Below are 23,644 nucleotides of genomic sequence, written 5' to 3'. Positions count from 1 at the left end.
TCTCAGTCGTCTGACATGTTCTACCTCTCCATCTCCTCACCAGAGACAGTGTTCAAGTAAGATTTTTTATTTAAGACTGTTTTCCATTAAAATGTGCATTTAAACAAGAATTTACTTGCATTTAAAATCATAATCAAATTCGTAAATGTAATCTACTAATCATACATTTAAAGCCGTCTTAGTTAATTTCTGTGTTTTGTTGTGAATGTTGTCCTGAAGCTGGTCAGTGATGTTGCTGTGTGTGATTTAGATCATGTTCCTCTCAGACTGAGTGGAGGTTTGGGCCGGTGCTCTGGGAGGCTGGAGGTGTATCATAACGCTGTGTGGGGTTCAGTCTGTGCTGATCTGTGGGACATCAGCGATGCTCAGGTGGTCTGCAGGCAGCTGGGTTGTGGAGCAGCACTGAGGGCTGATGGGAATTCAGTCTTTGGTGCTGGTGAAGGTGTTGTGTGGCTGAACAGAGTCGAGTGCAGAGGGAATGAGATTCACCTGTGGGACTGTCCTCTCTCCCTGAAGAACCACACTGACTGCTCCCACAAAGAGCACGCTGGACTCACCTGTGCAGGTCACAGCAAAACACTGACCGATAATAGTGATTTTCAAATCATTTTAGTGCTAATAACTGTGTATTTGCATGATTTTTAATCTGTCTGTGTCTGTTTTGACAGATTTGTCAGTGTCCACTACTCCTGCCACAACAACATCAGCTTCTCCTCCAGTTTCTCAGACAGTGCGCTCAACATCAGTCACTCCTCCACAAACTCCTCCAGTGTCTCTCTCTGTGCTTGTGGTTGTACTGGGAGTTTTGCTCTTACTGCTCTTAGTGCCACTGCTTATACTGATTCAGCAGAACAGAGTGATGAGGAGAGGTAGGAGAGATCCAGAGACTGTCATATTGTGTGTTATTCAGTGTGTGATCAGTCATGTGTTGTGAACTGACAGCAGGTTTGTCTGTCTACACTCACAGCTCTCTCTAAGAGGAGACACAGGACGACGACTGAGGCCGTTTATGAGGAGATTCATCACAGACACAATCACTTCACTCAGAGAGGTGAGACATGAGCCGTGAAACTTATTTAATATGATTAATAAGTGAGTCTGTTAGACACTTGATGTTCATATATTATTAGTCCTGTTAAACCTCCGGCTTTAAACCAGAGAATTCCTCACAGAAAACCACAGAGCTGCAGGTGCATGTTTATGTGTGTGTGTGTGTGTGTGTGTCAGTGTGTGTGTGTGTGTGTGTGTGTGTGTGTGTTTGTCTCTTCCTGTGTGTATTTCTGGAAGGCAGTGAGGTTTCATGAGTTCATGTGAGGATACATGTGTTGTTTGCTAATAGGCCTAAAGCTTGGTATTTCTGCCTCTAATGCTTTTAAAATGTAAGTAATTAAAGTTTTTGTTGTGTTGTCACTAACACAATGCTTTATGATCCAAAAGAAATGAGGATTCAGTCTGTTTGTAATGATGAACTTTTTTCTGACTGTTCTGCTCTTCTTTAACAGGGAGTCTCGTCTCTGAAGAACTGCATTCTGGGTATGAAGATGCTGATGAGTTTCTCTCAGGTTAGAGAGCTGAAGTAGATTCAAAATAATCCCTAAAATCAATAATTTGATTTACAAATTGAAATAAATGAATTCACACATTTTACCACTAAATAAAATGTGACCAATAATTCAACAGTTCACAATACTAAAACTTTTATCCTATTAGAAAAAGAGTTCAAGACTGTATATTATGATGATGTCACCAATGACAGTGTCCTGAAAGGTAAGTTAACTGATCACACGATTCATTATTAAATTATTTAAAAACCTGAATGGTCTCAAGACCACCAACAGTAGCCTATATTTTGCATTTATTTTGTTTCCCAAAATATTATTTATTTATTTACCCAAAAACGTTTTGATGCAGAAGAGATGATGAAGGAAATCACACCAGGGCTGCGTTCAGCCCCGACAAAACGTTGCACAACGTTTTTTAAACAGAAACGGTGATGCGTTGAACACACTGTTCTGATGACGCAAGACTCTTGCAACTATGGCAGCTGAGAAGGCCATTCTTTGTGTTCTTTGTGAAGAATTTTCGGAGCCTGATGAAGTCGGTATAAATATTTGTTTAATACTACAAAATATGCCCGATGTTACAGTTACTGCACTTGCCGCCCAGAACAAAAGAGAACATCCCAATCGAGTGAAGGGATTTGTGGAAACTGAAATGGAAGCACACATCTTACCTAATTCAGACTAAAACACATCTATTTAGCCTCACATACTGACTTTATTTGTAGTTCATACTGTTTTAATACCCTGTATTTTCTCATTTTTAGGAAAAGCACTTAATTACCATTGTTTATTTCTACACCAAATGTCATATACTTGCAATGAAGCTAAAAATATAAACAACTACATCATTATGTTGATATCCTTTATTTTTACAATAAAACTTACGACAAACATGTCTTCTAATATCCTCAGTTGTTGCGTATACCGAGCTGCATCAAACACATTTGTAAATTACTTTCCTTGAACCCATTGTGCGAGTTCACTTTAATACCGCGTGCTTTATATACATGTTGCTGCTGATTGGACTGCAGTTCTGACACACCCACCAAACAAGAGAAAACGTATCTCAAACCCCGTTGCACACCGGTGCACGCTGTTTCCAGTAAACATGACGTTAAACCCGGAAACCGTAGCAAAACGTTGCGCACCGTTTTGAACTTGAACGTGCCCCAGGATACTATGATGATGTCATCACTGATGGACTGAAACCAGATCGTGAGACAGGTGTCATTCGGTTATTCTGTATTAGGATATTTAATATTTAAAATATATCAAATCTGTGTATATATAAATATATATATAAATTATATTTTGTATAACTGTCTCATGTTCAATTTGTAGAAGACACACGAGAGCTATGATGATGTCATGACGAGTGGACAGAACTCTGATATTAAAAACGGTGGGTTTCTAAGATGGCGGGCTGAGCACATACTGTGTGTTTTTACCGAGCTGCCTAGTTAATCTCACAATTTTGATTTGAAAGCTTTATAATTCTCATTTACACCTATCTAAAATACTGTATTATTTAGACCCTGCGCGTTTGTTTTCTGTCCTCGATATGCGAAAAACGTATCAGCAAATTACCCACCCGAAAGTTTATCCTTCCTTCGGCTCATGGCACGGCCCCAGCTTCAGTGTCAGACGTCTCTGAGATGAAGGTACAGGCCGATCTAACATTGAAACGTCGTGATTCGTCTCAGTTCACATCTACTAAATTAAACACCTCGAAAAGAATTAAGATCTCACGATGATGACATCACCAATGCAACTTTGCTGCAAGCCATCACTTCTCTGACTGCTCGTTTTGATCCTCAAGACCAACAATGAGAAGAAATGGCGAATCAGATCCGTATAGGAACAGTGTCATGATTGCAGAGATTTCCAAGGCTGTCGAGTTCAATGCTGCTGAAATAATAGAATGCAAAGCAAAGTGCATAGAAACAAGTAACAAGTAAACGACTCTCTTGTAACTAGGGATGGCCCGATACCGATACTGGCATCGGGGATCGGGCCGATACTGTCCTCATATACTCGTACACTCGTACTCATAAAAATTCGCCGATACCACGCACCGATACCACGTACATTTTGCGAAACGAAACTGGCCGCCGCGAGTGCTTTGTCGAGGTGAACTGAGTCATAGAAGCACGAGCTGGTCAGCACATCCTTTTAAACAGACAACAGTGGAAAGTTTGTTCAGTCCGATGTCAATGGCAACGAAATTAAACGAGGCATGTAGCTTTAGCTTATTATATTAACGTTAAGTGACGAGAGAGAGAGAGAGAGAGAGAGAGAGAGAGAGAGGCAGAGAGCGAGAAGCGCACTTCTGTTGAATGCTCTTGATTGCTGATCGTTCACTCAGGCTCAGCACATGTTATTTGGATGAAAACTAAATCGTATATGTAAGTAAAGTAAAACATGAACTGTTACCTGACTGAAGTATAACGAGTGGTTCCCTACATTATTACAGGACGTGTGCAGAGGTCAAGAAGTTTCATGAATGCAAACATCCGAAGCGCGCGCCCCTCAAACCAGCGTCTCAGCACGCGAATACTGAATTAAATTGTCTTTCACGTCTTGCGCTTGTACGGACGAATTCACACACAACTATGTAATAACGCCCGTCTTGGTGAGTACCGGTAAACAAAGTCGGTTATATCTCAAATGAACGTAGCATGTTCAAATGCGGTCCGTGCGCTCGGTCTTAAAGGGGCAGCAGTTTGATAAACCTGCTTCTGTGTTTTAATGTTAATCAAACAAAGGACAAAGAAATACTCACTGCTCTTGACTAAATAGGCTACCCTTTTCAACTTTACAAAAATATCCATCTATATATAATTCATACAGTAATGAATATGCTTTTTTTTCCACATTTGATTACTTTATTCAAATTTCTGTACCTGTTAGATCTACCTGAAAAACTCTAAAAACACTGTTTATTTCATTTGTAGCCTTTGTTCTATTGTATATATTTGTCCTATTTGTAATTCAATTGTTTGTTTTTATTTTGTTACTGACTGCTTACTTGTTTTAAATTCACATTAATTAGGCTGCTAGTTTTTGTTGTAGTATCAAAATTGGATTAAATAATTGATATTTCACTGGTTTTGACAAACATTTGAACCGCTGACCCGATCCTCAGCACTGAGCCCTGCTGAAGCAGCTCTAAATATGTGCTGTGCTATTAAATGAAAGATAAAATATGATAGAGCAATAGAATGAACAGTGACAGTAGGCTTACAGAAGCTCATATGCATTTTAGCAGGCTTAATTAAGCATGAAAATAACTGAAAGAAATATATATATTTGATGAACAAATTAAGCCAACTAATATGATTTATAATCTTTTGGTTTATCTACTAATACATTTAAAAATTACAAATGCAGTGAAAATTCAGGTATCGGTTACGGTATCGGTATCGGCGAGTACCAAAAATTACAGTATCGGTATCGGACTCGTTCTGCAAAAAGTGGTATCGGGACATCCCTAACTGATGGTGCTTTTGGTCCAGTCAATGGGGAGATAAAGTTTTATTTAGCCATGGATCCTCACACTCGGCGGGAACTGCAGTTTTATTCAATAACCATCCAGGGAAAATAATTTCGTCTAGAACTGATCTCAGTGGTCATTGGATAGTGGTAGTTTTAGACAATGAAAATATCTTTATCATTTTGATCATATGGTCACAATAATTCTAAACTGAACCAATATCTACTTCATGACGTATCTTCTGTTATCTCTGACTTACAGAGGTTATACCAACAGATAATATTGTTGTAGGAGGGGACTTTAATGTTGAGACACCCACAAGCAACACCTCTCGTCCAAACCATTTAATTTCTCATTTGTGCACTAATCTTAAACTGATAGATGTGTGGAGATACAGTATCTTAATCCTAATCTCAGGCAGTTTTCCTGGTCAAGACCCAATGCTTCCAGCAAGTCGAGAAATGATTATTGGCTTATCTCAGATAATTTACTGTTATTTGTTATTTGACTGCTCTATTTCAGCAGCGCCTTTGACAGATCACTGCGCCATCTCTTTATTAGTTAAACCATAACACTCTGATTTACTTAATAATGAGATATTTTGTGATAAAGTAAGATTTAATTTAGGAAATTAAGAATAATAGAAACTTTTAAATAAAAAATTTGTGAATTTTCTATACAGTAAAATTTTCTATACTTGCTTAAGTTAAGAGACTATACAGGAACATAATATTATTTATGAGATTAACAAATACTGTAGTAAAAGTAATTTAAATGATGCTGAAAAAAGTTAAATGGTTTCACTGCAATTAGAACTGGATAATCTTTACATTAAGAAATCTAAATGAAGAGGGTGAGAAAAGTGTTTCTTTTGTAGATTAGAAAATAGACGACAAACTAGCAATTCAATTCACTCATTAATGATAAATGGCACTGAAAGCAAGGATCCTACTGTAATAAGCAAGAAAATCCATCCGTTCTACAGTGACAGTGTACTCTTCCAGCCTCTCCAGTATAGATTGTAACAATATCTTTGGGAAAATAATACATTTCATTCCCCAAATTGACAATGATTGGAGAGATCACTGAGATGACGAATTATGTATTGAAGAACTTAATTTAGCGGTTCAAAATCTTAAGATAAACAAATCTCCTGGTCCTGATGACCTCACAGATAGTTTTTACCATTTTTGGGAATGATATCAAACTCTTGCTATTTAATGCTTGTGTTGAATCTATTGACGGGTCATTGGGCACCACTATGAATCTATCAATGGTTTCATTACCTTACTCCCTAAACCAGATAAAGTCCAGAGTTATGTGATAACATTCGTCAAATTTCATTGCTCAACAATAATTATAAAATGTTCACATGTATTTTTGTTAATAGATTAAAAGAGGGCATTATTAATTTAATTAATGAGTCACAGGAGGTTTTCTTAAAGGGAGATCTCTTCACAATAAAATAAGGTTAGTTATGAATTTTGTGGAGTACAATCACTTGATGGATGATTATTTTTTTCTTGGACTTTAAAAAGGCCTTTGACATGCTAGATCATGTTTTTCTTTTTTTAATCCTTAGAACATTTTGGTTTTGGTGAAAGATTTGTTAGTGTTATAAAAATGATTTACAAAGATATGAATGGTTCAGTTTCTCTTCAAGGATTTCTGATTAGTCGTGGAATAAGGCAGGGTTACCCGTTATGCCCCCTTTTATTCATTTCGGCTGCAAATATGTTGTCCACTTGAAAATTTTACATTTTGAAAATAATTAGCAAAAAGCCATGTATTCTTGAATTGCTGGTTGCAGTGAGATCTCTCATCGATTTTTGGGAGAATTTTTCTATCCAAAGTTGAATATTTATCTAGATTGATCAACTATTACAAAAACAAGTAATCAAAAAATGTATGACTTTATCTGGAGGCATAAAACCCATTATATTAGAAAATCTGACATTATCAAGTCAAACGAACAGGGTGGTTTGTTGAATGTTATTGAATTCGAAAATTATAATTATTTGGTAAAAACTTAAGTGGCTTCAAGTGTTTTATGTAACACAGATAGCTTTTGGTCTGTAGTGCCTTCAGCTCTGTTTTATACATTGGGTGGAATTCACTTTTTTTCTCAAATGCGACTGATTTACGCAAACTATTAACAAAATACATTTGAAGTGGTGCATATGATGATGTAACATTTGTTCTGTTTATATATTCATGTATGTGTAGTGGACACACCAGAGGAGTATGATGATGTCATCATTAATGGACAGAACGCTCGAGATGTAACAGGTGAGTTACACATGCGTTTCTACTAGGGGTGTAACTTACACCCCTAGTAGAAGTTTTAACAACGATTCGATTCGTATCGCGATTCGTGGTTGTCGATACGATTCAAGGACGATATTGGTTCATTTAGAACGATTCGATCCGAAACGATTCAGTGACTTGAAATCGATTCAGTGACTTTTTAACCAAAATTTCTTGAAAGGGATTCAGGTATCAATTAGCCTAATTATGCACGTGCAATTAAAGAGTGCACGCTACGAGCACAGTATAACGATGACAGGACATGAGATTTCGTTTTTCTGAGGTGAGAGACTTTATTTCGTTACAAGTTATGAAAATAATGATAGAATAATGACACTGACATATAGCCTGACATCATCTGACCGCAGATACTGAATCTGGACAACACGTTTTTTTCTAATTTGTAACGACGTTGCATGCTTGTAGTTTATTTTGTGCTTTATATAGGCTAGTGAAACGATATAAGCCTGCAGCGCGCGCCGCCGCATTTGCGCGTGCATCTGAAGAGTGCGCATTACTGCAGTATAGCGGCTGAGAGGACAGGAAAGTCTTTCTGAGGTGAGAGACTTTGCGCTGCTTGTTGTCTTTGCTTTGCTGCTGGCGCGCCACGCATGGCGATCACTTCTAACGTTTAACGCCTTTATCATTAAAAGTGCTAAGAAAAAAACATCCTCATAAAGTCTGACGTGCTCCAATGCGTTATTTCATAGTATCGATACAATCGATTCATTACCTTTTAAAACGATGTTAGATCGATATATGTCTAGATCGATATAACTTGCCGAGCACAGATCGATGTAGTTGGATCATTAAGAATATGAATCGATACATCGATGTAGTTGATGAATCGTTACACCCCTGGTTTCTACCATTAATGAATCATCATGACTTCATCAGGAGTAAATCTAATAATCTCAGACAGTCATGAGGTGAAAGAGATCAATGACATCATCAGTGACACAAGCTGATTTACAAATTACAGTGTAATGTTTTATTTCACATGTGAATCAGAGGGAGATCAGGAGGAGTATGATGATGTGAAGAACAGCAATGAAGATGAGAGGAACCTGTTGGGTAGATTATTGAACATTTCTATAACCTATTTCTGTTTTTATTTGTTATGTTTCTCATTTAAACTAAATATTGATGCATTTATAACAATGAAAATATGAATTTGCTTTTGTTTTTAAAAACAGATGATGATGATGTGAGGGAGGAGTCAAATAAAGAGGGAGGGGCCATATGACTCATTGACTACACCCACTGCCTCTTCATCAAATCATATTACAGTTCCTGGAGCTACTGGGAGATTCTTATGTTGTTTCTAATGCATCAGTGCCTTATGTTTTTATGCTATTTCAAATCTTTTTGTATGAAATGTTACATGCATCACACAATTTGATAACAAAATTTGATAACAAAAAAAATGCAGTCTTCAGTATTTGGCCTGTTATTTTTATATTTATGTCAATGCATACTCAAAATATGTTTTTTAATCAATGAATTAATTTTTATGAACTTTATGAATTCATATTTTTTTAAGAGCATTTGGAGAATAGTGGACAAAAGAAAATGTGGAGAATTTATTTTTAGGCGAGTTACAGTATTTTAGGCAGTTGACAGCACTATCAAATGACAAAATGTTAAATAAATTTTGAGCATAACAATTCCCAATGCAATTTTATTTAATACAATTTAGTGATGATAACAAAAAGGTATGCAAAGATAATTGTACGTATAATTTTGGTTATCAATAAATAAATAACACATTTAAACACCAATCTCAACTGCACAGATTATTGGTCCATTTTAAATTTTGTAACAGTTTTTTAGTCTTATTTTGTGATTGATACTGAATATTTTGCATTTGCTCAATCTGCAGGTTGAGGTTGGACTGTCCATTCTTGGTTTTTCTTTTCAACAACTTTTCAACTTTTTCCAAATTAATTTACTCAGACAGTAGACACCAGGTTCTGATGAGAAGACTGATGAGACTGATGAGATTTTTTTACGACCCCAAAAGGAATTTGCAGAGAGTTGTGAATCTCACTTAATTCTTGCTGAGAAGGAGAAATAAACCCTTTCTAAATAAATCCTATTTATTATATATATAAACTTAAGAAATGTATAAACATGTAATTTTCCCATCTCATGATTTTCCTTGTATGTGGTTTGGCCTGTACTCTTTTAAACTCTTGGGTTAATACTATGGTTAACCAAAATCATATGTGTGGCATGTTTAGTCTCTATAAACTCCAATCTTCATCCCCCATTTGTTCATTTACATTACATTTTGCTAACTTTGTGACGCATTAGTATTATAAGAATCTTGAAGATTCTTTTGTTAAACATCCAGTCAAATTACGTTCAAAGGCCTGCTTGAATAAAGGGTCGTAAAGAAATTCCCTCCAAAGGGAACAACTTCTTATTGGCTCACAACCATCCAGAGGGTGTGACATCTTCACTCTTTAAAAAATCACTGATCACAAGATCACGCCTCTAGTCTCTTAGTCCCTTCTGTAATCCTGATGTGAAGATGATGCTGAACTAGAAGTTTCTAAGGACCCCCAAGCTTGTGCCAGGCTGTGGCCTTGTCTTTCCATTCACCAAAGATCCTCTGACTCCCACTGGTTCTCTCTCGTCAAGACAATATCAGCAAAGATCAACTGGAGCCTCAACAAATTGCATCAGGACAGTTTAAAAAATGTCTCCTGGCCATGGATAAAACTTGAGCTGAGAAACAGATTCTGTGCTCAAAAGAAAACAAAAGAACATCTAAGTGTGATTGAGGTAGTGATAGTAGCTTCATCGACTGGACGCCGTCACCTTACTTCAGGGAAGTATTGTATTGTATTTTTAACAACTGCAAGTTGTTTAAATTGTCCGTGGTGAAGAAGTCAGATTAAGTAGGTTGTATTCGTATTAAGAATTTCCAGGACAGAGGTAAAGCCTATCAGTGGAGTGAAGAAATAATGAAAGGGTCAGCACTGAGTATAGGGTAAAGGCACGTTCACACCAAGCACGATAGATAACTATAATGATAACTTGCATCCACACCAATGAACAATAAACTTTTTTGTCTGAGAAGGAACTAGAAAACGTGTCTAAAAAAAAAAGCTTTTGAATATACCAAAGCTAATTGAATGAATTTGTTTTCTGAAAACAAAAAACAAAGCTTTTTACTGAAAGGTCAAAGGTTATTACTAGTTCCAAAATGTTTTAAAATGAGCCCAGAGCTGTGCATGAAACATCATCAACACAATCCGTTATAGAGTGTATGTTTTAATAAAGTTATTGTTTTACATTTTGAAAAATTTCTATTAAAAAAGAATTTATACAATATCCTGTTGCAAGCAATTGCATTATCCAATCACAAAATTGTGTGTCCCAAATTTACCTGAAGACTATAGAATAAAAATGGGTTCTTTTCATTTTTGAGTCTTTGTATATCTTAAAAAAACACCCATATTCCCTCAAACAACCATAGCTGGAGATACAAGAGACCTTGAGCATTTGTTTAAAACATTAATAGTGTAGGTAGAATAGATTTATTTGTATTTAATACACAGTTTACCAAAAAAGTGTCCCTATTTTGCTGACTTCACTCTATCTAATAAATTAAAATTGTAGCTATAAACAAAGTAGCTGTAAACAAAGTAATTTACATTTTCTGCCAATAAAAATGTAGGCTATGAGAAGCTCTAACATGGACCAGACTCTTTTCTGCTTCTCTTTATAATAAGTGTTTTGCTGCTATCTGCTGGAGGAATTATGCATTGCAATATTAAACACATTACAGCTACAAATGTGTTGAATATAATGCCAAATGAACAGAGCCGGACAGTAACTGAGTACATTTACTTGAGTACAGTACTTAAGTACAATTTTGAGGGATCTGTACTTTACTCGAGTATCATTTTTGGGGAGTACTCATGACTTTACTCAAGTACATTTGAGAGGCAAATATTGTACTCTTTACTCCACTACATTTCTATCCATAACTGAGAGTACCCATTACTTCTTCTTCAAAAAAAAAAACCATCTCGGAAACCCTTTCAAATGTGATTGGATTGTGCAGGCGCCACTGATTGGGACAGCCTATCAGCAATCACCTTCAGCTTTCCGTCAAAGTCAACTCCATGGTCAGATTTAGATAAGAGACGAAACCATGGATGAAACAGTGGATGAAGGATACGCAGCAGGTCCATCCCGGGAGCGATATTTTTTTCCCAGGATGGTAGGGGAAGACTCATGAATATTCATTAGGGAAGTCATCCCTGATTGGTCTTAATCCCAGTGATGGGTAGGTTTAGGGGCGGGGTTAAGGAGGTCATAAGACCCCCAGTGACGGGTAGGTTTAGGGGTGGGGTTAGGGGTTCCTTAATGAATATTCATGAGTCTTCCCCTACCATCCTGGGAAAAAAAATATCGCATCCCGGGAATGTGCCAACCCGTGGCCCCACCTCGCCAGACTATTTCAATTTTCTGAACAAGTTAATGATAGTTTTCGCTTCAAGTGTTTGCTGTGTTTACCAATGTAAGCACTGTGGCAGTAGTAATGCAATATTTAGAAAATGTACTCTTGTACTCCTGATACTCAAGTACTTTTAAAAACAAGTACTTTAGTACTTTTACTTAAGTAGACATCTGACTGTAGTACTTTTACTTGTACTTGAGTAAAATTTAGCAAGGGGTATCTGTACTTTTACTCAAGTAATGAAGCTGTGTACTCTGTCCGCCTCTGCAAATGAATATATGTGGAAAAGAAAACAATGTTTATTTACAAATGTGGTCTGAAACTTGTCTGTTTGTTGTACACAACCATTCCAGTTTATTTAATAATTTATTAATATACTGTTAATTGTGCTCTTGGTTAGAACATAATAATACACTTGGTATTATACACATCTGTTCCAAAAATAACTTTAAAATGTTCAGTTTAATATGATTTATATATTTATAACAAAGATCAAGTATTTTTGTGTGTGAAGTAAAGCTTCAGTCAGTCATCAGTCAGTCTTGTATCTCCTGTGTGCAGTGACAGGCTTTGATGCTGAATATAACCTGCAGTGTTTCTCTATCAATCTCCTGTAAGTTTAGTGTGACTTTCTCTCCACGCTGACATATGACTGACACGAGTCTGTCCTCAGTGAAGTGTCTCTTCACACTGGAGGAGGAGTCCCGCTCATCAGCGCTCACACTTTATTGATATATATGGAGAAAATAAAAATGCTGCTGTGTGATTTGTCAGTGATTGTGTTTGATGATTTCCTCTGTTGTGTCTAATAAGGTAACAGTGAGTGTCATTGGCAGCTGTGAGAGTCTCTCTCTCTTTAGGGGACTGACAGGAGCCAGTTTCTTCAGTGTGTTTGAGGGAGCAGAGGAGAAACAGAGGCAAACAAACAGTGTGACGAGCAGAAGAAGATGGAGGGATTTCTGACACTCGTTTTACTCTCTTCTATAGTCACTATTACCACATCTGGTAAGTACAAAATACATTTTAAGGATGTAAAATTTTACATTTATAAATAAGCGTTTTGTTTATGATGGCATTAGACAACTAGAATAGACTTTGTAATATCTAGAAACTAAGATCTTGACACTAGATCATTAATTATCAATTACATTTTATAAATGATTTGAGCTTTTACAGGAATCCAATTTGTTATACACTCATGTCCAGCTTTAGTTGTCCAGTAAATATTTATATATATTTCTATTTACCAACTTATTACATCTTATGTTTCTTGACTTTTTATGATTCGATCCCTTTCTCTCTTTCATGTACAGATTTTGAGACTGTGAGGTTAGTTGGTGGTCACAGTCCCTGTGCTGGTAGAGTGGAGGTTCATCATGATGGTCAGTGGGGAACAGTGTGTGATGATGACTGGGATATGACTCATGCTGGAGTGGTGTGTAGAGAGCTGGGATGTGGAGAGGCTCTAGAGGCTGTGGATGAGGCTCACTTTGGAGAAGGATCAGGACCAATCTGGATGGATGATGTGAACTGTACAGGATCAGAGTCAACACTGAAGAACTGTGGGTCAGGAGGATGGGGTGTTAGTAACTGTGGTCATCATGAAGACGCTGGAGTCAGATGCTCAGGTGAGCGGCTCCATACATCACACTGTTAATACATCACTGATCAGACTTTCATTGATAAACATCTTACATGAAGTTTAAAATACTTTTATGTAATTTTTTCGTCAGAGCAAATCATAAGCAATCTAATTGATGAATAGTTTATTTTATTGTCTTAACAACTAAATTTGATCTATTTATAAAATCTATTATTAATGAAAGGACTATTGTTTTATGTCCATATCATAATCATTGTGACATATGGTCTTCTCTGTTGTGTAAATATAATCAGAAACCAAAAACTACCGAAGGCATAGTCTTGTTGCTGGTTCTCACCTGTGTTCTGGGAGAGTGGAGATGTTCTTGTAGGCGGCTGGGGTTCAGTGTCTAACCTGCGATATTTATTTAGCCATTTTCCTACTAATTGGCATAATATACATGCTATGTATTTAAAAGTGAATGTTGTTATTATTAAACACGCTCTTAAACCTACCACTCTAAATAAATCTATTTTGTATGATTTTATTTAATATAAACAGATCATAAACATCCCAGACTTTCTGATGGGTCTCACCTGTGTTCTGGGAGATTAGAGGTGATTCATGGGGACACCTGGTACACAGTGTGTGACGCTGGCTTTGACCAGCAGGATGCAGAGGTTGTGTGTAGAGAGCTGGACTGTGGGGCTCCTGGACAGGTGCTGGGAGAAGATGCTTTTGGAAAAGGAGACGCTCAGATGTGGACACAAGAGATTCAGTGCAGAGGAAATGAGTCTCAGATTTACTTCTGTCCAACATCACCATCACACCAACACAACTGCACCAGTGACAATAATGTGGGCCTGATCTGTTCTGGTAAATTATCAATATTCTGTCTCTCTCCATTCTCCTCTGTCAGCTGCATTATACACTATTTTAACTTCTTTTCATTATTCAGGTTACACAGAGGCCAAACTAATGAATGGTTCAGACTCCTGTTCTGGAAGAGTGGAGCTTCGGTTCCTCAATGAATGGGGTTCAGTGTGTGATGCATGCTGGGATATGAGAGCTGCCAGTGTCCTCTGTAGACAGCTGAATTGTGGGATTGCTGTGTCTGTTGTGGGATCAGACTGGTTTGGAGAGGGAAGTGGTGAAATCTGGGCTGATGTGTTTGATTGTGACGGGAATGAAACAAAACTCTCAGAATGTTCCGTCTCTTCATGGAGTCGAGCTGAATGTTCTCATAGACGAGATGTTGGAGTCGTCTGCTCTGGTGAGCAAATTCACACCGTGATAAAGTCATTGGTTTCAGATTAAAATGTTGTATACATTTTATATAAAAACTGAATTACAAATAAATATTCTCTCCAGAGAGTGACGCTCATCTGAGGAACTGCAGCTCTCCACAAACTCTCAACTGCAGCTCCAGACAACAGCTGTCAATCAAACACTTTGGTGAGAAAATCATCATTCTTTATGATAGTTGTTAATGATAAATAATGTTCATGTACAAGCACTGTCTCTGAATATCAGGTCGCGGGTCCATCAGGCTGGTGGGTTCTGGGGGAGACTGTGCAGGGAGGCTGGAGGTTTTTCACAGCGGCTCATGGGGGACAGTGTGTGATGACTCCTGGGATATTAAAGATGCCCATGTGGTGTGCAGACAGCTGCAGTGTGGAGTGGCCCTCAGTAACCAGCAGGTACCAGCCTGGTTTGGTCCTGGTTCTGGACCCATATGGCTGGATGGGGTGGAGTGTGAGGGGAATGAGACGTCCCTGTGGAACTGCTCTTCTCCAGGCTGGGGGAAACATGACTGTCAACACAAGGATGATGTAGGAGTCGTGTGCTCAGGTAAACAGTAAATGTGATTGATTTTTAAATATATAATTTCAAATGTTTAAAGGAATAATGTACAGCTGGTAATTTTTGAAAAATAAACACCAGGATAATCAGGAGCAGATGGATCATGCAGCATGCATTAGCCTTGTATTAACCAGTTATTTTGGTGATATTTTAGGTTTAGCACAACCTAAATTCCAATTGTTTTAATACACATCCTTTTCCGTCTAGAGTTTAAAGAGATCAGGTTAACTGAGGGCTGTGAAGGGAATGTGGAGGTTTTCTACAATGGATCCTGGGGTAATGTGTGCTGGAACCAGATGAACACAGACACAGTGAGTCTGATCTGTCAAGAGCTGAACTGTGGAAGATCTGGTGTTTTGTCTGATTCTACATCAAGACTGGAATCAGCTCGTAACTGGCTGGATGAAGTGAAATGTCGACCACATGATTCAAATCTGTGGCAGTGTCCATCTTCACCCTGGGGACAGAATGACTGTGGTGAAGATGAAGTGGCCAAAATCACCTGCTCAAGTGAGATTATGTTTAAATAATGTAAGATGGTCTCAATAGTTATGTTTCTTTAAACACAATGTTTGTATATAATGTGGTGAATAAACTGTTTCTGAAACACTAAACTAATTTGATGGACAGAGCCTAAAATGATTTATTAAATTATGATTAAATTATGTTTTCACATTGGTATGTTTCACTGAGAGAAGTTATGATTTTTGTGTCCTAATGTTCAGTTCTCTTAATATTTAATCTCAGAGGAGGAGAATCGTGAGTCTCCTCAGAGTCGTCTGACATGTTCTACCTCTCCATCTCCTCACCAGAGACAGTGTTCAAGTAAGATTTTTAATCTAAGACTGTTTTCAATTAAAATGTGTATTTAAACAAGAATTTACTTGCATTTAAAAATCATAATCAAATTCATAAATGTAATCTACTAATCATACATTTAATGCCGTCTTAGTTAAGTTTCTGTGTTTTGTTGTGAATGGTGTCCTGAAGCTAGTCAGTGATGTTTCTGTGTGATTTAGATCATGTTCCTCTCAGACTGATTGGAGGTTTGGGCCGGTGCTCTGGGAGGCTGGAGGTGTATCATAACGCTGTGTGGGGTTCAGTCTGTGCTGATCTGTGGGACATCAGCGATGCTCAGGTGGTCTGCAGGCAGCTGGGTTGTGGAGCAGCACTGAGGGCTGATGGGAGTTTAGTCTTTTGTGCTGGTGAAGGTGTTGTGTGGCTGAACAGAGTCGAGTGCAGAGGGAATGAGATTCACCTGTGGGACTGTCCTCTCTCCCTGAAGAACCACACTGACTGCACCCACAAAGAGCACGCTGTACTCACCTGTGCAGGTCAGAGCAAAACACTGAGCAATAGTAGTCATTTTCACATCATTTCAGTGCTACTAACTGTGTATTTGCATGATTTTTAATCTGTCTGTGTCTGTTTTGACAGATTTGCCAGATTTGTCAGTGTCCACTACTCCTGCCACAACAACATCAGCTTCTCCTCCAGTTTCTCAGACAGTGCGCTCAACATCAGTCACTCCTCCACAAACTCCTCCAGTGTCTCTCTCTGTGCTTGTGGTTGTACTGGGAGTTTTGCTCTTACTGCTCTTAGTGCCACTGCTTATACTGATTCAGCAGAACAGAGTGATGAGGAGAGGTAGGAGAGATCCAGAGACTGTCATATTGTGTGTTATTCAGTGTGTGATCAGTCATGTGTTGTGAACTGACAGCAGGTTTGTCTGTCTACACTCACAGCTCTCTCTAAGAGGAGACACAGGACGACGACTGAGGCCGTTTATGAGGAGATTCATCACAGACACAATCACTTCACTCAGAGAGGTGAGACATGAGCCGTGAATCTTATTTAATATGATTAATAAGAGAGTCTGTCAGACACTTGATGTTCATCTATTATTAGTCCTGTTAAACCTCCGGCTTTAAACCAGAGAATTCCTCACAGAAAACCACAGAGCTGCAGGTGCATGTTTGTGTGTGTGTGTGTGTGTGTGTGTGTCTTCCTGTGTGTATTCTGAGGGTAATAAGGAGGGGTTCATATTTTTCTAAGTCTAGGTGCAGATGTGTGTGTGTTTGTCTCTTCCTGTGTGTATTTCTGGAAGGCAGTGAGGAATGGGTTCATGTGAGGATACATGTGTGTTTGCTAATAGGCCTAAAACTTAGTATTTCTGCCTCTAATGCTTTTAAAATTTAAGTAATTAGTATTTGTGTTGTGTTGTAAGTAACACAATGCTTCATGATCCAAAGGAGAAATGAGAATTCAGTCTGTATGGAATTATGAATATGTTTCTGACTGTTCTGCTCTCCTTTAACAGGAAGTCTCGTCTCTGAAGAACTGCATTCTGGGTATGAAGATGCTGATGAGCTTCTCTCAGGTTAGAGAGCTGAAGTAGATCCAAATCAATAATTTGATTTACAAATATATTGGGAAAAAACATTTTTTTTTTTACACTTTTTAACACTAATTCAACAGTTCACAACAGTAAAACTTTTATCTTATTAGAAAAAGAGTTCAAGACTGCATATTATGATGATGTCACCAATGGCAGTGTCCTGAAAGGTCAGTGATCCTGCTGTGTCCCAATCAGAGGCTGTGTCCTCCGGAGGTCGCATCTGAAGACTGCATACGTCATTGAGGCGGTCTCATTTAAGAAAAATACCCGTTAGATTGCAAAGTAAGACAGACATTTCAGTATTTTACACCTCATGAGGAATAACAGTCAATTTTATTAAGGTTACTTCTCTTAAATAAGACATCCTTGATGAGGTATACAGCCTTCAAACGTGACGACTGGAGGACACATCCTCTGAATTATGACACAGCTAACATTCATTACCCAAAACCTGCAACAGTATATTTTACATTTATTTTGTTTCTCAAATATTAAAAAATGCCCAAATTATACGTTTTGATGCAGAAGAGATGATGAAGGAAATCACACCGGGATACTATGATGATGTCATCACTGATGGACTGAAACCAGATCGTGAGACAGGTGTCGTTCTGTTTTTCTATAACAGCATATTGAAATACTTCAGTATATTAAAGTTATTTCTGTATATTAACTGATATAAAAAAAAAAGTTTTGAATGTCATTAATGTTTGTGATGAATGTGTGATTTTGTAGAAGACACTCCTGAGAGCTATGATGACGTCATCACCAGTGGACAGAACTCTTATATCAAAAAAGGTGTTTTTTATTGATTTAAAAAAATATATATATTCCTTTAAAATAAACCTCATAACTGATAATATTTAAAAATGACTGTCTTAATGTTTTTTTGGCTTCTATTTAACTTTTTGGGCTTATATTTGCACGTTTAGTTAACATGCTAGAGAATTATGATGATGTCATCATTAATGGACAGAGCTCGCAAATAGGTGGGTTGAACAGAACTACATTTTATTATCACCCTTACATGTTTACATGAGTATTAGACATGAGCTTTGTGTAATCAATACACTTAAAGGGAAAAGTCCCAATTCAGAGGCTGCATCCTTTGAAGGCCCGAAGGTCAAAACGAGTGTTGTTAAATGGGACGGTCTACGGGGGATTGTTCTTGTTGCCTAGCAACTGTGACAGAGATGATTAGCGGCAGTATCGTTTGTACTGGACTTAGTTTTATTAAGTTATATTAAACTGTCCGAAACCAAAACAGGGTTCACAAACTGTCTAAATATGTTCACCATGGTCTATTTCTATATATAATAAAGAGTATAAACTATATATAATCACATCTTAGTAAGATATGTCAACATCTGAACCGCTTTATAGTTTTTTATTTTTACATTTGTGTCGTATGTTTGAGTAAGCTGAAACCCAATACTTGCATTTTTAAAGTGTAATTCGGCAATTTTCTATAATATAATCCTGTCGTCACCGGAGCGCAATGAATTCTGGGTAGGCAAGGCCGTGGAGGATCCGTCTGTTGTATCCTTCATTTCACGGGAAACAAAGGCACATTTGGAGGCCGCATTTGAAGGAGGCTTTGAATTGGGACAGTTTTCGTCGCGCTACGGTGACACAATCGGCCTTCGAGTGATGCAGCCTCTGAATCGGGACGCAGTTTAAGTGTTTTATATTCTGATGTTTTTTATGTCATTCTTGATCAGAGGGAGTTCAGGAGGACTATGATGATGTGATGAGTGTGAGTGAAGATGTGAGAAACCTGTTAGGTAAGTTATTAAGTTATTGTTAGAATGTTTTCCAGATTCATAGACTTCATTTAAAATACTAATCTAATTACAACATGAATTAAGATTTTGTTTTTAATAACAGATTATGATGATGTGGAGGAGGAGTCAAAAAAAGAAGGAGGACCATTCGACTCAATGACGGTTCAAGAAATTTGAAAACGTAAAAGTTTGAGTGTAATTGCTTTTATATATATGAAATCTCAGGTTTTTATGTTTGTTTGTTTGTTTTTTGGATTTAAATTAATATGCCTTTGTGAGATTTTGTATTGTTTATTATGGCCTTGTTAATAGCAGTAAAACAAACAACAGTGCCTTTTCTGTTAAATTACCAGATAAACAAAAATATGATGTAACAGCCTCACCAAGGTGGCAGCATGTAGGCTACTTACATTTTTCTGATAATAATGATAATAATAATGAATATGATAATGCTGAAAAAGATCCATTTATTTTGGATGCATTGAGTAACTTTTACAATAACCCTGTTAATTAATTGATTTGTATTAAATATCTTATTAAATTATTTTATGTGGTGTGGTGTTTTTTAACCAATAAATAAATATGAATATCGCTTGTCTGCTTTGCATTTTGCTTTGCATTATCCATTCTCAGGCTGTAGATGAATGTGAAATGTGAAGGTGAAGTATGGTAACCAATACTCTCTCCAAGTGTCTTTTCTCTCCAAGTTATTCCACACACATTAGCAGTAATGAACACACACACACTGCAAACCGTGGACACACACACTCGGAGCAGTGGGCAGCCATTTTCATGTGGCTCCTGGGGAGTGATTGGTGTTTAGGTGTTTTGCTCAAGGGCTCATCACTCGTCAAATCTCGGTAGGCGATTGAGAATCAAACCCGCGACCTTTGGGTAACCAGTCTGACTCTCTAACCATTAGGCAACGACTGCCAAACAAAGTGAAAGTGACATGTAAGGCAAAGTATGGGAACCCATATACTCGGAGCCGGAGTTGAAAATTGTCCTTACCTGCAGTACCGAGTCATTCAAAGCTGCACATGCAGATTTTGAACTTAATAAAGAGCTTCTTGATTCCTGACAAACGATGTGGATTGTGGATGTCGAACGTTGTAGATTTCGTTTCAGTTAATTGTTGTACGGACACATTTCACTGAGCGCTGAGTTTGTTCTCTGTGTTATAAACTATATCCAATGATTCAGTGCGCAAGTTTGAATCATTCGATTCCGTTGTGCTAACCCGTTTGAACAATTCAGTGAGAAGAACCGACTCAACATATTCATTTGGGGATCACTAGTTGTGATTCTAAACAGCAGACTGAAAATATGACATAATTCCTGAAATATTGTTAGGATAAATGTTAATCTGGTCAGTGGTCAGTATTCTGCAGTCAAAGGTTTGTAAACTTGAGTAAAATTGTACTGGCACAGACTACAACTGGGGCTCCTGTACCAGTTAACGAGTCCGCCAATGTAAATATACACCATAAGTTTATTTTATTTTATTTATTTATTTATTTGTATTGCAGTACTTTTGTCAAAAGCTGAAGGAATCTCCAGATCAGTCTGTGTGTCATCATTAGATATTCCCCCTAAAGTTACCAAACAATTGGATAAAATGCTTTTTGATTTTATATGGAAAAACAAACCACATTATTTGAGAAAATAAATTTTATGCAATCCCAAAGATCATGGTGGTTTAGAGGTTTTGAGTTATGATGCTTTGAACAATGTATTTAAAATAAATTGGCTTATTCAGTATTTAAAAAATAAAGACAGTATTTGGAATTCCTTTCCTAACTATCTATTTAAACGATTGGGCGACCTCTCATTTTTATTGAAGTGTAATTATTCAATTGAAAAAATACCATTTAAGCTTGCAAAATTTCATAAAAGCTCTCATGGCATGGACACTGGCCTACAAACATAACTTTTCACCTATAGGAGATATTATATTTGGAACAACAAAGACATCCTTTACAAAAATAAATCTCTCTTTTTTGATTACTGGTTTGAAAACAATATTATATTAGTTAGTCAGCTTTTGAATAATGATGGACATTTATTAACATATAGAGAATTTTTGAATAAATGTAAAATACCAGTTAGACCTAAAGACTTTGCAGTTGTAATGGATGAAATTCCCAGGAAATATTGATCTTTCTTAGAAATGCATCACAGGAGGAAGATCTCAATGTTACAGATATCATGGGTAAAATATTTATTGGTGATACAAATATTTTACAAAATAAAGTCTCAAATAACTACATTAGGAATACTTAATAACATTGTTTACCCTCCAGCTCGTTTTTTTCTGGTCATCTGTTTTTGGAGATGTAAATTGGCGTAATGCTTGGCGAACAGTAGATCAATTCTACATTAATAACAAAGTAAAATAAGTCTCTTTTAAAATAATGCATAGAATACAGTAAAACATGTGCTGGAACGGTTTCAATTAGATATTGATTACTCCTGCAGTTTTTGTAAAGGTGAAAAGGAAACAATATTTCATTTATTTTTCCATTGCACACATTTTGGATTGATGTGGAGCGTTTAATTAAGAAAAAATTAACATTGATTTACAGCTGAGTGGATTTGACATAATGATACACTTCAATGATAATGGGCTTGAGAAAGATAAGGCATACTTCATACATTTGTTAATATTAATGGGGTTTCATATTCATAAAATGAAATGGTCTGACTCTAAACCTAACTTTTCTTGCTTTAAAAATGATTTTAAGCTTTATTGTTCTGTTTTGTGTAATTGCACAAGTAAAAAGGCAATTAGAGCTTATAGCATTGTAAGCAGGTGATGTTGTATAAAGTAGCCCCCTTTTTCTGTTGTTTGTAATACTTTTTTTCTTGTCCTCTGGCACTGTTCTTATTTTATTTTACTTTATTTACTTTATTTGTTTTACTTTGAATGATTATGTCTCATTGTATTGTTCTGGTTCATGGCATAAAAAAAAAAAAAAAAAAAAAAGTCTGTCATCTCATAGTAATTTTACTGCCACCCATGGGAATAGATCGGTATTGCAGTATTAAACACAGAAGTGCAACTACAAAGTTCAAACTTGGTCGAGTATTCCAGTATGACTGGGTTGAGGCATAGGTATACTTGATTGTCTTTTTAAAATCATTATTATTTTTTAACAAAATGCTCTTTTCCTTACACTCTTTTGTGAAATAACATTTACTGTGCACTTGAAGAGTATGACAAGCATTGCTTAGGCTACTTCTGGATATATTATAGTAGTTAAAATGAATCTTTAAAACAGCACATTTGATTTCTGTTTGTATCCAACTAATATTTCTAAACATGGACTCAAAGTGAGAAACATGAAGCAGTTATTTATCAGTGTTTGTATTTGTATATCTGCAAATGCTGTGCTTTGATGCTGTAAATAAACTGGAATGTTTCCTGAAATCAGTTTCCTGTATGTGTGACTGTCACCCCTCTATCTTGCATGTTTCTCCCCAGTTAAGTGTCTCTATAAGGTGGAGGAGGAGTCCTGTTCATCAGTGCTGACGTGCTTTTAATAAATATGGTGAGAATCATAAATACGTCTCCTGATTTGTCAGTGAAACTTTTTGATGATTTCCTCTCTTCTGTCTAATAAGGTAAAAGTGACTTTGATTGGCTTGTTGTTTGGTGATTGTAGAGCCTTCTGTCTCTGTCTCTCTTGAACCTTTCACTTCTGAGTTGATCAAGAAGAGTGTATGATCAGTGAAGATGGAGAGCTATCTAACACTCATTTTTTTGTCATCTTTTATCAGACTCGCCACAGCTGGTACGTACACACACACACACAGGATCATTATGAGTGAGTTAATGAAGTGATTGACTCTGTGTTAGTTATGAAATGGTCATAACATATGTTCCACTTCTGCATGTGTAATATTTGAATTCATATAAATGTTAATTGATTTCATGGTTATTTTCTCTGTTTTGCTGACTTAAAGTCTGTTGTTTGTCTTCTCACTTTGCATTATATATACAGTAAATCATTCTGTATCTTGTCTGCAGGAAATGTGAGGCTGGTGAATGGTAATAATTCCTGTGCTGGTAGAGTGGAGGTTTACTATAGAGGAGAGTGGGGAACAGTGTGTGATGATCTTTGGGGTTTGACAAACACTGCAGTGGTGTGTAGAGAGCTGGGATGTGGCAATACTTC

The 23,644-nt window shown here is 37.0% G+C and overlaps 2 protein-coding genes across 2 annotated transcripts in view; both read left to right on the top strand.

The window, feature by feature from the left end:
• LOC311289138 (scavenger receptor cysteine-rich type 1 protein M130-like) overlaps nucleotides 1-8,330 on the top strand; it is a gene marked incomplete at its 3' end in the record, with an annotated part of 37,122 nt that extends 28,792 nt beyond the window's left edge. The window contains exons 9-15 of the mRNA XM_084406894.1: nucleotides 251-565; nucleotides 669-869; nucleotides 968-1,051; nucleotides 1,503-1,562; nucleotides 1,711-1,767; nucleotides 7,282-7,344; nucleotides 8,260-8,330. Coding sequence (XP_084263020.1) covers nucleotides 251-565; nucleotides 669-869; nucleotides 968-1,051; nucleotides 1,503-1,562; nucleotides 1,711-1,767; nucleotides 7,282-7,344; nucleotides 8,260-8,330 — 851 coding nt within the window. The remainder of the gene's footprint in view (nucleotides 1-250; nucleotides 566-668; nucleotides 870-967; nucleotides 1,052-1,502; nucleotides 1,563-1,710; nucleotides 1,768-7,281; nucleotides 7,345-8,259) is intronic.
• Nucleotides 8,331-11,530: 3,200 nt separating this feature from the next.
• Nucleotides 11,531-19,643, top strand: LOC311289137 (scavenger receptor cysteine-rich type 1 protein M130-like; the record flags this gene model as incomplete). The annotated part of the gene is made up of 18 exons (XM_084406893.1): nucleotides 11,531-11,564; nucleotides 13,153-13,467; nucleotides 13,983-14,297; nucleotides 14,380-14,694; nucleotides 14,793-14,876; nucleotides 14,955-15,272; nucleotides 15,492-15,794; nucleotides 16,032-16,109; nucleotides 16,304-16,618; nucleotides 16,722-16,931; nucleotides 17,030-17,113; nucleotides 17,605-17,664; nucleotides 17,793-17,849; nucleotides 18,208-18,285; nucleotides 18,418-18,480; nucleotides 18,615-18,671; nucleotides 19,404-19,466; nucleotides 19,570-19,643. 18 exons carry the CDS (start codon nucleotides 11,531-11,533, stop codon nucleotides 19,641-19,643), a joined length of 2,823 nt encoding a protein of 940 aa, XP_084263019.1.
• Between the last annotated feature and the right edge of the window lie 4,001 nt (nucleotides 19,644-23,644).

This window comes from Rutilus rutilus (genome assembly GCF_951802725.1).
Source record: "Rutilus rutilus genome assembly, chromosome: 4".
Classification (NCBI taxonomy): domain Eukaryota; kingdom Metazoa; phylum Chordata; class Actinopteri; order Cypriniformes; family Leuciscidae; genus Rutilus; species Rutilus rutilus.
The sequence above is the reverse complement of the archived record's forward strand: the minus strand, read 5'-3'. Positions and strand labels throughout refer to the sequence as shown.